At 40.7% G+C, this 16,704-nt stretch overlaps 1 protein-coding gene across 1 annotated transcript in view; it reads left to right on the top strand.

Moving 5' to 3' along the window:
• Positions 1–16,704, top strand: part of LOC310862174 (transcriptional regulator QRICH1-like) — a gene marked incomplete at both ends in the record, with an annotated part of 91,888 nt that overhangs the window by 57,903 nt on the left and 17,281 nt on the right. Inside the window, one exon of the mRNA XM_083769907.1 lies at positions 16,109–16,283. Coding sequence (XP_083626033.1) covers positions 16,109–16,283 — 175 coding nt within the window. The remainder of the gene's footprint in view (positions 1–16,108; positions 16,284–16,704) is intronic.

The following is a 16,704-nucleotide window of genomic DNA, read 5'->3' as shown; positions in this document are numbered from 1 at the left end:
GATGTGGTGTTTTGTGACATTTGCATGGTTCAGGGTGTCTTAAGGTTTTGTTTTAATGTATGACATGGGTTATTTTTGGTATGTGGTGGTGTATTTTGTGACATTTGCACGGTTCAGGTTGGGCTAAGGTTTTGGTTTAATGTATGACATGGGTTATTTTTGGTATCTGATGTGGGGTTTTGTGACATTTGCATGTTTCAGGGTGTCTTAAGGTTTTGCTTAATGTATGACTGGGTTATTTTGGTACGTGATGTGGTGTTTTGTGAGTTATGCATGGTTCAGGGTGTCTTAAGGTTTTGTTTTAATGCATGAGTTGTATTATTTTGGTATGTGATGTGATGTTTTGTGACATTTGCACGGTTCAGGTTGGGTTAAGGTTTTGGTTTAATGTATGACATGGGTTATTCTTGGTATGGGGTGTGGTGTTTTGTGACATTTGCATGGTTTAGGGTGTTTTATTGTTTTGTTTTATTCCATGACTTGGGTTATTTTTGGTACGTGATGTGGTGTTTTGTGAGTTATGCATGGTTCATGGTGTCTTAAGGTTTTGGTTTAATGCATGAGTTGTATTATTTTGGTAAGTGGTGGTGTATTTTGTGACAGTTGCACGGTTCAGGTTGGGCTAAGGTTTTGGTTTAATGTATGACATGGGTTATTTTTGGTATGGGGTGTGGTGTTTTGTGACATTTGCACGGTTCATGGTGTCTTAATGTTTTGTTTTATTGCATGACATGGGTTATTTTTTTTTTGGTAGATGGTGGTGTATTTTGTGACATTTGCATGGGTCACGGTGTCTTAATGTTTTGTTTTAATGCGTGACATGGGTTATTTTTGGTACGTGGTGATGTATTTTTGGTATGTGGGTATGTGGTTGGGGAATTTTTACATGGTTCATGATGTCTTAATGATTTGTTTAAGGTATGAGTTGTATTATTTTGGTAAGTGATTGTATGTTTTGCGGCATTTGCATGGTTCAGGTTGGCTTAATGGTTTATTTTAATGTATGACTTGGATTATTTTTGGTACATGGGAGTGTATTTTATGGCGTTTGCATGGTGCATGGTTCAGGCATCCCCCGGGCATGTCTGTGGCCGTTTGAGATGTGAGGTTGGGGTTAATACTGAGTAATGTACGGTTAGTTCATGGTAGTAGGGTACATGTTTAAAGTAATCATGTATATCATATTGGCGTAACTAAATTTGAAATGAGTTGATTGGACTATGTATTTTTAGATGAACACACTATGTTGTTCACCTACAATTATACGGATCGATGACTAGAGTAGATTGACGGCATTTTACAATAGCTACTATTAGGTATTATTGACATTTAAAGTTAGATAGACTATAGTCTATACTACATGGTGGTATAGGCATCCATGGATTTCCAGGGAATTCAACCCGAATCTGTAGACGGGGTCTGTACACAAAACACAATGTTTTGTGTTGACAATAACTACGAGGCAATAACAGCCATCATACTAGTAAATATTATTTATACTAGTTAAATTATCTAAACTCGGTGATCTGACATAGACATTTTTTCACGATACATAGGAAAACTCTAAACTACATGCATAATAATAAAATATGGTTGAATGTTTCAAATAGTGGATAGTTAGAATGGGTCATGCATGTTTTTAATACAAACACCTTAACATCACCATGTCTGATGGTGCAGTGTGTAAATGTAACAGGTTATCTACATGGTGTATACTAAACCATGTAATACTGATGTACCGATGTTTTTCCAAGAATTCAGAACGTATAGTTTAGAAAATTGTGTAAGTCTATACTATACGAGGTCTTTAGATCATGGTCAGCACCAAATATCATACCAAAAGTCTGTATCTTATGTTTATCAGGTTTTATTTTGATCAGAAAATAGACAATTATGCAGATGAACATACACTGTAGCACAACATGGAGCAAAATGTACAAGACAATGAATTCACCAGGACATCAAATATACTCAGTCATCAACTATTTATAATGTATGTATATATATATATATATATATATATATATATATATATATATATATAGATATATATACAACGATGCAATCAGGTCAATCATAGTGGCAATAGTTATGTCCTTGATTATTATTTTTTTGGATCATATCAGGGTAAATCCTTCCAGTAATGCAAATAAGATGTACATAGCCTATGGATTCTTGACATTGGCAGTGGTCCTACCTCAATACCGCTAGTTCTCAATATCTTAATAACCCCCGGTATAAAATCATCAGTCCACAACTTGTTCATTAAATCTTTAAAATGATTGTAGAAGTAATATCGGGGCGTAATATTCAAACATGTGTGCTCGGTTTGACTAGAATGGTCTATGCGGCAGCCGTTGCAATTATCCTTCATCTGTTCGGTTATAGCGTTTGCGAGTAGTTGACCAACATGTATTTTCAGAATATCTGTAAGATTTGTGGGGTTTGTCCCACCAAACTCATCCAAAGTCAGTGGCCAATTCAGGGGGTATGGCGGCGAAAGCAATGGTGTGTCGGAGGCTGGAGGGTCATGGGGAGCAGTTGAATTTGAGGCTGATAGGTCTACCGTCTCAAAATACTCTGTGTCCCCCGCACCATAGCCCCAAAATGCCCTCTCAAAATGTTCATCGTTCTCCGGATCATAGTCGCAAAATGCCCGGGCATCATCATATTCATCGCTGTCCGTATCTGCAGTACTGATGTTATGCCACCACGGGGGGTGTATACACGGTCCATTGAGGGTCCATCCATCAAGAGCAGTCCCTTCATTCGAGTTTGATTCTCCCAATGAAGAAGTAGAATCCTCCATGATCCGTGAATGGCGCAATATACTGGCAATAATGAGTTAGCATTTTACCTATAGTGTAGGAGGGGGTGGGCTGGTAGCTGCAAATGTTGGTCCATCGGTTTCTAGATCAGAGTGGGGCGTGGGTGCATCGTTTTCTAGGGCGCTGTACGAATCATGATTTACAGGACGGTTATCCATTGAGAATAATGTAGCGCCAGCTGGCTTTGGGGGATCACCGAGCGAGAAGCTACTATGTCTGGGATTACCGAACGAGAACCCCGTAGGTCTGGAATGGCTTGTCTGGTAATCCACAAGCCTCAGTTTCTTTTCATTGAAGTAGTCCATTGATCGTGAATCCACACATTTGGCGCCTCTAAGGTAGCCTTCCAGTAGGTCCAGAGATCGATTCTCTATAGTTGTGAAGAAATCCAAGGCTTCACACATCACATGCTTTAGAATCCCTAAATCATCCACACCAACGGCTAGTTGGATTGGAAAGCATTTCTCTTTCTCCATGATACTCTTAGGTCTTTCAACTGGGGTACCGCATTGAGATTTGTATCTTAGTAGCAACCATAAGTTTGACCTAGAACAGTCAACGATGAAGCCCTCAGTGTCACTACGTGAGTGTATTTCAGAGCTCGCCCGTACAAATCGAGATGGCTTGATATAGCCAGGGTTTATCTTTGTATCCAATTGCAGGTACTTACAGAACTCAAGAATAGGAGGGACCAATCGCTCAAATTCAGATGCATAGATGCGTATGTAAGGCAACCGGTCTTCAAAGATACTGTCGCCTGTTTCCAATGTATAGAGTTCAATAAATCGATGATTCTTGAATGGAAAAAACGACAGACGAATTTTCCGGCCGTCAGATAATGTCCAAACTTTCCTATTCTCATCTTGGTAGCAGGTAGAGTACATGTTGTCGTTCTTTCTTCACGGGCAGCTAGTGTCTCTATTGTAGGATTACTCAGTTATGTAGGGTTATTCTCCGTATTTAACAACATCCACGGAGAGGTGGAGCCTAAAGAATAACTGCCATACTAATCATGGCCGACCTTTGAGGTCAAACAGGGTTTTGTATACAGTACCGGATACGTTACACCCTCCCCAACAAAAGAAAGGCAGGATCATCACCAATGCATAATCCTAACTAGTTACAATAGTCGCAAAGTTTAGTATACTACCACCGTAAGAACCTAACTAGAATCTAACAACGTTAATAGTGTAAATATATATATATATATATGAAATAAAAACAACAATGAAGATATGTTGATTTTTTTTTATTACTGAGAAACAGAGCATGTATTTACACAAGTATGTTACACATTACATTTAATAGACCCGTTCAATTCATTCCAATTCGATTTGGGAGTCGTCCCATCACATAATATGGATTTTAAGTGGCAATGTAGATTTTTACATATAGTAGTAAAATAAATAAATAAAATAAAAATAAAAATAAAAGGCAAAGAAGTTTAGCGATATTGGGTTTAGCATTGAGGAAATGACACCCTATGCACACAAGGGAAAACGTTTTCCTGCTCTCAGACTTTTCGTTTCCCTCAAAGTATGGATGATCCAAGCATTCCTCCACTGTAGGTCTTTTCTTTGGATCTTCATTGATCATCCTCTCGATGAGATCGTTGGCGAGCACATCCTGAACATGGTGCAGGTTGTAGATTCCATCCATAATGTTAACTTCACCCCTTTGGTACAGGCCCACGGTGTGAAGTTAACATTATGGATGGAATCTACAACCTGCACCATGTTCAGGATGTGCTCGCCAACGATCTCATCGAGAGGATGATCAATGAAGATCCAAAGAAAAGACCTACAGTGGAGGAATGCTTGGATCATCCATACTTTGAGGGAAACGAAAAGTCTGAGAGCAGGAAAACGTTTTCCCTTGTGTGCATAGGGTGTCATTTCCTCAATGCTAAACCCAATATCGCTAAACTTCTTTGCCTTTTATTTTTATTTTTATTTTATTTATTTATTTTACTACTATATGTAAAAATCTACATTGCCACTTAAAATCCATATTATGTGATGGGACGACTCCCAAATCGAATTGGAATGAATTGAACGGGTCTATTAAATGTAATGTGTAACATACTTGTGTAAATACATGCTCTGTTTCTCAGTAATAAAAAAAAATCAACATATCTTCATTGTTGTTTTTATTTCATATATATATATATATATTTACACTATTAACGTTGTTAGATTCTAGTTAGGTTCTTACGGTGGTAGTATACTAAACTTTGCGACTATTGTAACTAGTTAGGATTATGCATTGGTGATGATCCTGCCTTTCTTTTGTTGGGGAGGGTGTAACGTATCCGGTACTGTATACAAAACCCTGTTTGACCTCAAAGGTCGGCCATGATTAGTATGGCAGTTATTCTTTAGGCTCCACCTCTCCGTGGATGTTGTTAAATACGGAGAATAACCCTACATAACTGAGTAATCCTACAATAGAGACACTAGCTGCCCGTGAAGAAAGAACGACAACATGTACTCTACCTGCTACCAAGATGAGAATAGGAAAGTTTGGACATTATCTGACGGCCGGAAAATTCGTCTGTCGTTTTTTCCATTCAAGAATCATCGATTTATTGAACTCTATACATTGGAAACAGGCGACAGTATCTTTGAAGACCGGTTGCCTTACATACGCATCTATGCATCTGAATTTGAGCGATTGGTCCCTCCTATTCTTGAGTTCTGTAAGTACCTGCAATTGGATACAAAGATAAACCCTGGCTATATCAAGCCATCTCGATTTGTACGGGCGAGCTCTGAAATACACTCACGTAGTGACACTGAGGGCTTCATCGTTGACTGTTCTAGGTCAAACTTATGGTTGCTACTAAGATACAAATCTCAATGCGGTACCCCAGTTGAAAGACCTAAGAGTATCATGGAGAAAGAGAAATGCTTTCCAATCCAACTAGCCGTTGGTGTGGATGATTTAGGGATTCTAAAGCATGTGATGTGTGAAGCCTTGGATTTCTTCACAACTATAGAGAATCGATCTCTGGACCTACTGGAAGGCTACCTTAGAGGCGCCAAATGTGTGGATTCACGATCAATGGACTACTTCAATGAAAAGAAACTGAGGCTTGTGGATTACCAGACAAGCCATTCCAGACCTACGGGGTTCTCGTTCGGTAATCCCAGACATAGTAGCTTCTCGCTCGGTGATCCCCCAAAGCCAGCTGGCGCTACATTATTCTCAATGGATAACCGTCCTGTAAATCATGATTCGTACAGCGCCCTAGAAAACGATGCACCCACGCCCCACTCTGATCTAGAAACCGATGGACCAACATTTGCAGCTACCAGCCCACCCCCTCCTACACTATAGGTAAAATGCTAACTCATTATTGCCAGTATATTGCGCCATTCACGGATCATGGAGGATTCTACTTCTTCATTGGGAGAATCAAACTCGAATGAAGGGACTGCTCTTGATGGATGGACCCTCAATGGACCGTGTATACACCCCCCGTGGTGGCATAACATCAGTACTGCAGATACGGACAGCGATGAATATGATGATGCCCGGGCATTTTGCGACTATGATCCGGAGAACGATGAACATTTTGAGAGGGCATTTTGGGGCTATGGTGCGGGGGACACAGAGTATTTTGAGACGGTAGACCTATCAGCCTCAAATTCAACTGCTCCCCATGACCCTCCAGCCTCCGACACACCATTGCTTTCGCCGCCATACCCCCTGAATTGGCCACTGACTTTGGATGAGTTTGGTGGGACAAACCCCACAAATCTTACAGATATTCTGAAAATACATGTTGGTCAACTACTCGCAAACGCTATAACCGAACAGATGAAGGATAATTGCAACGGCTGCCGCATAGACCATTCTAGTCAAACCGAGCACACATGTTTGAATATTACGCCCCGATATTACTTCTACAATCATTTTAAAGATTTAATGAACAAGTTGTGGACTGATGATTTTATACCGGGGGTTATTAAGATATTGAGAACTAGCGGTATTGAGGTAGGACCACTGCCAATGTCAAGAATCCATAGGCTATGTACATCTTATTTGCATTACTGGAAGGATTTACCCTGATATGATCCAAAAAAATAATAATCAAGGACATAACTATTGCCACTATGATTGACCTGATTGCATCGTTGTATATATATCTATATATATATATATATATATATATATATATATATATATATATATACATACATTATAAATAGTTGATGACTGAGTATATTTGATGTCCTGGTGAATTCATTGTCTTGTACATTTTGCTCCATGTTGTGCTACAGTGTATGTTCATCTGCATAATTGTCTATTTTCTGATCAAAATAAAACCTGATAAACATAAGATACAGACTTTTGGTATGATATTTGGTGCTGACCATGATCTAAAGACCTCGTATAGTATAGACTTACACAATTTTCTAAACTATACGTTCTGAATTCTTGGAAAAACATCGGTACATCAGTATTACATGGTTTAGTATACACCATGTAGATAACCTGTTACATTTACACACTGCACCATCAGACATGGTGATGTTAAGGTGTTTGTATTAAAAACATGCATGACCCATTCTAACTATCCACTATTTGAAACATTCAACCATATTTTATTATTATGCATGTAGTTTAGAGTTTTCCTATGTATCGTGAAAAAATGTCTATGTCAGATCACCGAGTTTAGATAATTTAACTAGTATAAATAATATTTACTAGTATGATGGCTGTTATTGCCTCGTAGTTATTGTCAACACAAAACATTGTGTTTTGTGTACAGACCCCGTCTACAGATTCGGGTTGAATTCCCTGGAAATCCATGGATGCCTATACCACCATGTAGTATAGACTATAGTCTATCTAACTTTAAATGTCAATAATACCTAATAGTAGCTATTGTAAAATGCCGTCAATCTACTCTAGTCATCGATCCGTATAATTGTAGGTGAACAACATAGTGTGTTCATCTAAAAATACATAGTCCAATCAACTCATTTCAAATTTAGTTACGCCAATATGATATACATGATTACTTTAAACATGTACCCTACTACCATGAACTAACCGTACATTACTCAGTATTAACCCCAACCTCACATCTCAAACGGCCACAGACATGCCCGGGGGATGCCTGAACCATGCACCATGCAAACGCCATAAAATACACTCCCATGTACCAAAAATAATCCAAGTCATACATTAAAATAAACCATTAAGCCAACCTGAACCATGCAAATGCCGCAAAACATACAATCACTTACCAAAATAATACAACTCATACCTTAAACAAATCATTAAGACATCATGAACCATGTAAAAATTCCCCAACCACATACCAAAAATACATCACCACGTACCAAAAATAACCCATGTCACGCATTAAAACAAAACATTAAGACACCGTGACCCATGCAAATGTCACAAAATACACCACCATCTACCAAAAAAAAAATAACCCATGTCATGCAATAAAACAAAACATTAAGACACCATGAACCGTGCAAATGTCACAAAACACCACACCCCATACCAAAAATAACCCATGTCATACATTAAACCAAAACCTTAGCCCAACCTGAACCGTGCAACTGTCACAAAATACACCACCACTTACCAAAATAATACAACTCATGCATTAAACCAAAACCTTAAGACACCATGAACCATGCATAACTCACAAAACACCACATCACGTACCAAAAATAACCCAAGTCATGGAATAAAACAAAACAATAAAACACCCTAAACCATGCAAATGTCACAAAACACCACACCCCATACCAAGAATAACCCATGTCATACATTAAACCAAAACCTTAACCCAACCTGAACCGTGCAAATGTCACAAAACATCACATCACATACCAAAATAATACAACTCATGCATTAAAACAAAACCTTAAGACACCCTGAACCATGCATAACTCACAAAACACCACATCACGTACCAAAATAACCCAGTCATACATTAAGCAAAACCTTAAGACACCCTGAAACATGCAAATGTCACAAAACCCCACATCAGATACCAAAAATAACCCATGTCATACATTAAACCAAAACCTTAGCCCAACCTGAACCGTGCAAATGTCACAAAATACACCACCACATACCAAAAATAACCCATGTCATACATTAAAACAAAACCTTAAGACACCCTGAACCATGCAAATGTCACAAAACACCACATCACGTACCAAAAATAACCCATGTCATGCATTAAAACAAAACAATAAGACATCATGAACCATGCAAATGTGACAAAATACGTCACCACGTACCAAGAATAACCCATGTCATACATTAAACCAAAACCTTAACCCAACCTGAACCGTGCAAAACTTTACCAAACAGTAAAAAACAAACGGTAACAACACCATCAACAACACTTAACACAAATATTTTCACACCACAGATGCAGTAGATTGAAAAGTTGCTTCCTACCTTTGAGTTAGTGTTGCTGAAAAACACCCAGATCCAAATGTATACTCCATATTTCCATATGTAGTAACTAAGTGTGGACTGTCAACACGGAGGCACACATTGACAGTTGTGATCATGCGCAGATTGCATCACCTCTGCTCCACCATACTGGGTACAAATTAAACGGCCATTAGGGGGAGCCATAGTACAGTGAAATACAATGGGGACTGAGGAATAGCTATTGATTCACTGACTGAATACTTTTATTGGCAGAAGTGTAATCAGTATAGGATACAGTCAACCACATATCCAAAGGGATCACTGATAAAAGTCCTTGCTGTCTTGTTTCCATTCGGTCCAGGGTAATCAATTCATAATCATGGCATATATTATGATATATATATATATATATATATATATATATGTGTAGGCCTGCATGTTGGGGGACAAAGAACGGCTTATAAGGATGTGGAGGTAGTCACTAGACATAGGTCAGGGGGGGCAATCTTTATTTTATTTTTATAAATATAAATACCTTGGAATACCGAGGTATAGATTATCAATATCGGCATCGTACCGTACTGTAAAATCTCATACCATGGCATGCCTAGTTTGTACCGTCTACCAGAGGGAAGTAGCTGGAAGTCGGTGCAGGGTGGATGAGACGGGGTCGTTTGCTATCTTGATAGTTTTTTTTTTTTTACGAAGTATCTCATTGTAGATACAGCCTAATTGCTGGTGTCTCTTCCCAATTATTTTTGAGGCTAGATTTACTATTCGCTGCAGCTTGCTTCTTCCTTTGACCTTTAGATTGCCAAACCACATTGCCATGTTAAAACACAAGACTCCCTCTATCATGTTTTTATAGACTGTTTCCACGATATGCTTGCTCACTCTAAAGGAGTTGAGCTTGCGTAGTAGGTGGAGACGTTGGTTACAAGTTTTAAAAATCTGTTCAGTATTTTCACTGAAAATGAGTTTGCTGTCAATATATCTGCCTAAGTATTTAAAACTGTCTACTACCTCCACTATTTGTCCACCAATTGTAATGGCCTGCACAGGTTCCTCTTCATGAATGACAAGCTTCTTTTGTTTTTGTCACATTGATCCCTAACGAGTTTTTTTTTTCTTCCCCGCACCAGTTCTGAAGAGATAATAGATATGCTCTGTATGATTCCTCCCCACTGTCCCCCCTTCCTCAGTAAGACAACTGAGACCACTGCTTGCGGTTGAAAGGAAACGTAAAATCAATAAAAAGCTGGCCTAGTAAGATGGGGATAAGCAGGCTGATAGTTGCATAATCAGTTCCTCTCTGACTTTTATAACCAAACTGGAAATAATCTAAGCTGTTAAAAACCATCGCTATAATTTGTCTGCTTATAACTCATTCAATACATTTTCCCAAAAATGGGGGTAAGAGCAATACACACACACACACACACACACACACACACACACACACACACACACACCCAGCAAAAGCATGTCCCTGTCACGACCCATATACGAACTATTGATCCAAGCATGCAAAATCAATACTCACACACACAGCCACACAGCCTGTACAGAACCTACTGCCCCAGACGAGGCGAGAATAGTTTCACTGGCATGTACACACTACCAGTGGTTAATGAATAAACATATATACTAGATAATCTTGACGGTGAATTAGTTTAAATTAATGATCATTGATTGCCAAACTGGCAAAGTCCACCCAAACAGGATCATTCTGATGAGATCCTCAGATAAGGGAAACTCCAATCAGCAAAATCGATATAATGACGTCATCAGAAAAAAAGGGTTAGGCCCCGCCCCCTCGTCTCTAGGGAGTGCCCTCAGATGGGTGGTTAGGATCCCCCCCTAAATAAAAAGGGTGGGAGGGATATAGGATGCCCCTTACTACTACTCAGGGGTCCCCAAACCTTTCATGTCAAGGACCCCAAATTGACACCAATTAGCCCGCAGACCCCCATTTGGTGGCATTTATGTCTCTGGGACCCCCAATTTATATTGTAAAATCAATGTTAATTAACTCTGAGAGTGTACAAACTATCATTTAGCCCATAACCCACTTTGGAAACTACTTTCCATTTAAGCTGTAGAGATGGAACGTAAATATAACATTGCTGTGGTTATGATGAAATAAATATGTTGTAATTTTGTCTCATCTTGGTAGCCCACCATGCAGAATGTAATTCAGCTAGATATAGCTCATTCTGACACCTGCTCAACAGTTCTACCTGATTAATTGATTATTGTATTAACAGTTTGTATAGCATGGGTACAGATACTGTATATATACAGGGTTAGAAAAAGGAAAAACAATTTACAGTATAGAAAGAAGGTGCTGTGGTCACTGTGTTCATTGTTTTTAATATCATTAAGAACAGAGTCATTTTCTATCAATGAAAATGCCATCGTGATTCATCTCCATCCAATGTACAGTCTGTACAGCAGCTTGCAGTCTGTTCCGTAGCTGGTTTGCCTGGGGAAAAAAAAACAACACCATTGCTAATTAGTTATGTAAGTTTTGCAACTTGTGGGGATTAGCTTAACATTGGTCATGATAAAACCATAGCTATCACTGCAGCGAGTAGCCAACGTTATGCAGCGACAGCGTTATGTAGGTACAGTAGGCTATTTCACGGCTTTTAAGAGCTCCAAAACTGCAGAATGTTGACACATCGTGGTCTGGGGGGTCAGACTGATAGTTAAACTGCAGAATGTTGACACATCGTGGTCTGGGGGGTCAGACTGCTAGTTAAACTGCAGAATGTTCATGACATATCGTGGTCTGGGGGGTCAGACTGCTAGTTAAACTGCAGAATGTTGACATATCGTGGTCTGGGGGGTCAGACTGATAGTTAAACTGCAGAATGTTGACATATCGTGGTCTGGGGGGTCAGACTGATAGTTAAACTGCAGAATGTTGACACATCGTGGTCTGGGGGGTCAGACTGATGCCTGCTAATAAGCTAGCTTGCATCCGAGTTGTATCACCGGGGCACCGGCGATAAATAAAAAAGAATAAAGCGCCGATGCGGCGCCAAATGAATGGGTAACGTTGTATGAATGCAACGCCGTATCATATCGTTAGTTCACGTGAGGTAACGTTATAACTAGTGGTGGGCATAGATAAATTTTTTTAATCTAGATTAATCTCACTGCAATTCTGGAGTTAATCTAGATTAATCTAGATTAAAATGGCTCATTTGAACTCTGCCGAAAGCATTGAAAATATGTGTGCGCTACCTAAATAATGACCAGAAGTAAATCCTTGAACGGGCCACGTGGCCCATTAGACCAGGAGCCCTATCATAATTGGTAATGAAAATATAATAATAATGTTCAATACGATGTACGTGTGTTATACATTGTTTATTCAGTTAAACACGAATAACCATAAACACGTTACCATACAGGCAATTTGAAACAGTGGGTACAAGAACAACCCCCTTTTCTGGGATATGACATTAATTAAACTGTAAACCTAGAGGTGATGAAGAACTGTTTACAGTCAGTAGCTTTGTGACATGACTTGAGTCTAACCTCTACCTCTCCTTCTTCCACCAGTCACTCAGACACACCAGCTTGTTCACATTGTCTGGTGACAAACTAGATATTTTTTTCTGTACAATGTGGCCTGCTAAAGAGAACAGTCTCTCGCATGGGACAGTAGTGGCAGGAGTCCCCAAGTACTTCTGGGCAATGTGGGCCATCTTACCATTTCTCTGCGGCGTACTGGTCATGGATTCTCCTTGTGATAGTTCGTCTCGCAGGTAGTTTGTAAGATGGGTCGCCTGTGGCCGCCTGGAGAAGAAGCTCGAGCCCATCATCTTCAACCACACTGATAGGCCGGCAGTTGATGGCAATCCACTGAGCTAGGAGGTTAGTTAGCTTGGCTGATAGAGTTGGGCTGACGGGCTTGCCACGGTTGCACTCCAACATTGTAGTTTGACGAACACTTTTCCCCGGAGCCATATTAGTGCTTGGCCCGCCGGCAGCTTCGCTATCATCAACCAACGCAAAGGGATGCTTGTGCGTTAGGTGATACTTCAGACTTGAAGAACTTGAAGACTTGTGGTTTGCACAGGGTGCAAACCACCTTGTTCTTGTTGAGGTTTCCATTGGGAAGCTTCTTGTAAAGAATTTTCCCCTGAAGCAAACCCGGGTTCACAGAGTCCAGCATGCTGACGTTTGATGTGGCACGCCGCACTGTTCATTAATTTCACCCGTGTCCGGTTAGGTTAGGATTTGTTACCGCCCCGCTCTCAGAGTAATTTATTTCACCTTGTCCCTGTTAGGTTAGGACTTCTCCCTCCCACAGAGTAATTCCGCCAGGAAGTTCCTACAGGGAGTTCCTACTCTCACCTATGGTCATGAAGTGTTCCTACTCTCACCTATGGTCATGAAGTGTTCCTACTCTCACCTATGGTCATGAAGTGTTCCTACTCTCACCTATGGTCATGAAGTGTTCCTACTCTCACCTATGGTCATGAAGTGTTCCTACTCTCACCTATGGTCATGAAGTGTTCCTACTCTCACCTATGGTCATGAAGTGTTCCTACTCTCACCTATGGTCATGAAGTGTTCCTACTCTCACCTATGGTCATGAAGTGTTCCTACTCTCACCTATGGTCATGAAGTGTTCCTACTCTCACCTATGGTCATGAAGTGTTCCTACTCTCACCTATGGTCATGAAGTGTTCCTACTCTCACCTATATGGTCATGAAGTGTTCCTACTCTCACCTATATGGTCATGAAGTGTTCCTACTCTCACCTATGGTCATGAAGTGTTCCTACTCTCACCTATGGTCATGAAGTGTTCCTACTCTCACCTATATGGTCATGAAGTGTTCCTACTCTCACCTATGGTCATGAAGTGTTCCTACTCTCACCTATGGTCATGAAGTGTTCCTACTCTCACATATGGTCATGAAGTGTTCCTACTCTCACCTATGGTCATGAAGTGTTCCTACTCTCACCTATGGTCATGAAGTGTTCCTACTCTCACCTATGGTCATGAAGTGTTCCTACTCTCACCTATGGTCATGAAGTGTTCCTACTCTCACCTATGGTCATGAAGTGTTCCTACTCTCACCTATGGTCATGAAGTGTTCCTACTCTCACCTATATGGTCATGAAGTGTTCCTACTCTCACATATGGTCATGAAGTGTTCCTACTCTCACCTATGGTCATGAAGTGTTCCTACTCTCACCTATGGTCATGAAGTGTTCCTACTCTCACCTATGGTCATGAAGTGTTCCTACTCTCACCTATGGTCATGAAGTGTTCCTACTCTCACCTATATGGTCATGAAGTGTTCCTACTCTCACCTATGGTCATGAAGTGTTCCTACTCTCACCTATATGGTCATGAAGTGTTCCTACTCTCACCTATATGGTCATGAAGTGTTCCTACTCTCACCTATGGTCATGAAGTGTTCCTACTCTCACCTCTCATGACCCAAAGAATAAGTTTGTGAATACAAATGGCCAACATGAAGAATGATAGGGGGAGAAGTTCAGTCACGCGAGAGAGACTCGGAGTAGAGCCGCTGCTCCTTCGCCTGGAAAGGAGCCAGCTTTAGGTGGTTCGAGGCATCTGGTTAGGATGCCTCTCGGACGTCTCCCTAGGGAGGTCCTCCAGGCATCTGGTTAGGATGCCTCTCGGACGTCTCCCTAGGGAGGTCCTCGAGGCACGTCCCACTGGGAGGAGACCCCTGGTCACAGTATCGGTAATAGTTATATTTAGGGCCAGGACTTTAACGCGTTAATCGAGATTAATTAACTACAGAAAAATGTATCGCGATTAGCCACAGATAAATGAATCGCACCTTTTTGTTTCCCCCATAATAAAGTTGTTTTTATTTGTTTTCTCATGCCCAGCCATGTAAAGCACATTTGAGTATTCATATACACACTGAACACACTTTATATATAAGGCACTTGCTGCCTATATATATCACCTGCCTATATATAAAACGCATTTTTCTATGGAGTTCTGTGTTGCCTATAGAACTGGAGGTCTGAAAAAAACAGTAACAAGTGATGTCACTGAGATGTACTTCATAATGTTACCGATTCTTTTTCAGACCTCCAGTTCTAGGCAACACAGAATGGGGGGGACTTTCTTATTATATCCACACAACAACTCTAAGGTATATTAATGACAGTAAAATGTTGAAAATGAGTGGAATCCCGTAGTCACTATTCACTGGGATACCAAAAACATTTGAAAAAAAAAGGTTTCTCACTGTTCTCGGGTTAAATATTGATATGCGATTAAAATGCGATTAATCGAGATTCATTTACTACAAAGCCTCTGATTAATTAGATATATTTTTTTAATCGAGTCCCAGCTCTAGTTGTATTACTGTGTGTTTACAGCAGGGTGGTCAGACGCTGACCGTATCAGACGGTCAGCAGCTCTAGTTGTATTACTGTGTGTTTACAGCAGGGTGGTCAGACGCTGACCGTATCAGACGGTCAGCAGCTCTAGTTGTATTACTGTGTGTTTACAGCAGGGTGGTCAGACGCTGACCGTATCAGACGGTCAGCAGCTCTAGTTGTATTACTGTGTGTTTACAGCAGGGTGGTCAGACGCTGACCGTATCAGACGGTCAGCAGCTCTAGTTGTATTACTGTGTGTTTACAGCAGGGTGGTCAGACGCTGACCGTATCAGACGGTCAGCAGCTCTAGTTGTATTACTGTGTGTTTACAGCAGGGTGGTCAGACGCTGACCGTATCAGACGGTCAGCAGCTCTAGTTGTATTACTGTGTGTTTACAGCAGGGTGGTCAGACGCTGACCGTATCAGACGGTCAGCAGCTCTAGTTGTATTACTGTGTGTTTACAGCAGGGTGGTCAGACGCTGACCGTATCAGACGGTCAGCAGCAGCACCAGGTCCAGGAGTTACTCCTCCCCTCGTCTCTGAAGCCAGAGGAAGGTCTGGAGGTTTGGAGAATCTGGGCTCAGAGGAAGAACTGTGAGCTGGACAAAGACGAGAGGAACCAGCTGGCTCCCATCGGACGTGAGTTCACTCTATGTTATCTATATCTATGTAGAGGAACCAGCTGGCTCCCATCGGACGTGAGTTCACTCTATGTTATCTATATCTATGTAGAAGAACCAGCTGGCTCCCATCAGACGTGAGTCTATGTTATCTATATCTATGTAGAAGAACCAGCTGGCTCCCATCGGACGTGAGTCTATGTTATCTATATCTATGTAGAGGAACCAGCTGGCTCCCATCAGACGTGAGTCTATGTTATCTATATCTATGTAGAAGAACCAGCTGGCTCCCATCGGACGTGAGTCTATGTTATCTATATCTATGTAGAGGAACCAGCTGGCTCCCATCAGACGTGAGTCTATGTTATCTATATCTATGTAGAGGAACCAGCTGGCTCCCATCGGACGTGAGTGGACAACCCTAATATATATATATATAT

Source organism: Protomyctophum parallelum, assembly GCF_964188405.1.
Source record: "Protomyctophum parallelum genome assembly, chromosome: 7".
In the NCBI taxonomy this organism is placed as follows: domain Eukaryota; kingdom Metazoa; phylum Chordata; class Actinopteri; order Myctophiformes; family Myctophidae; genus Protomyctophum; species Protomyctophum parallelum.
Note: the sequence above shows the minus strand (reverse complement) of the source record. Positions and strands in the feature narration are given on the sequence as shown.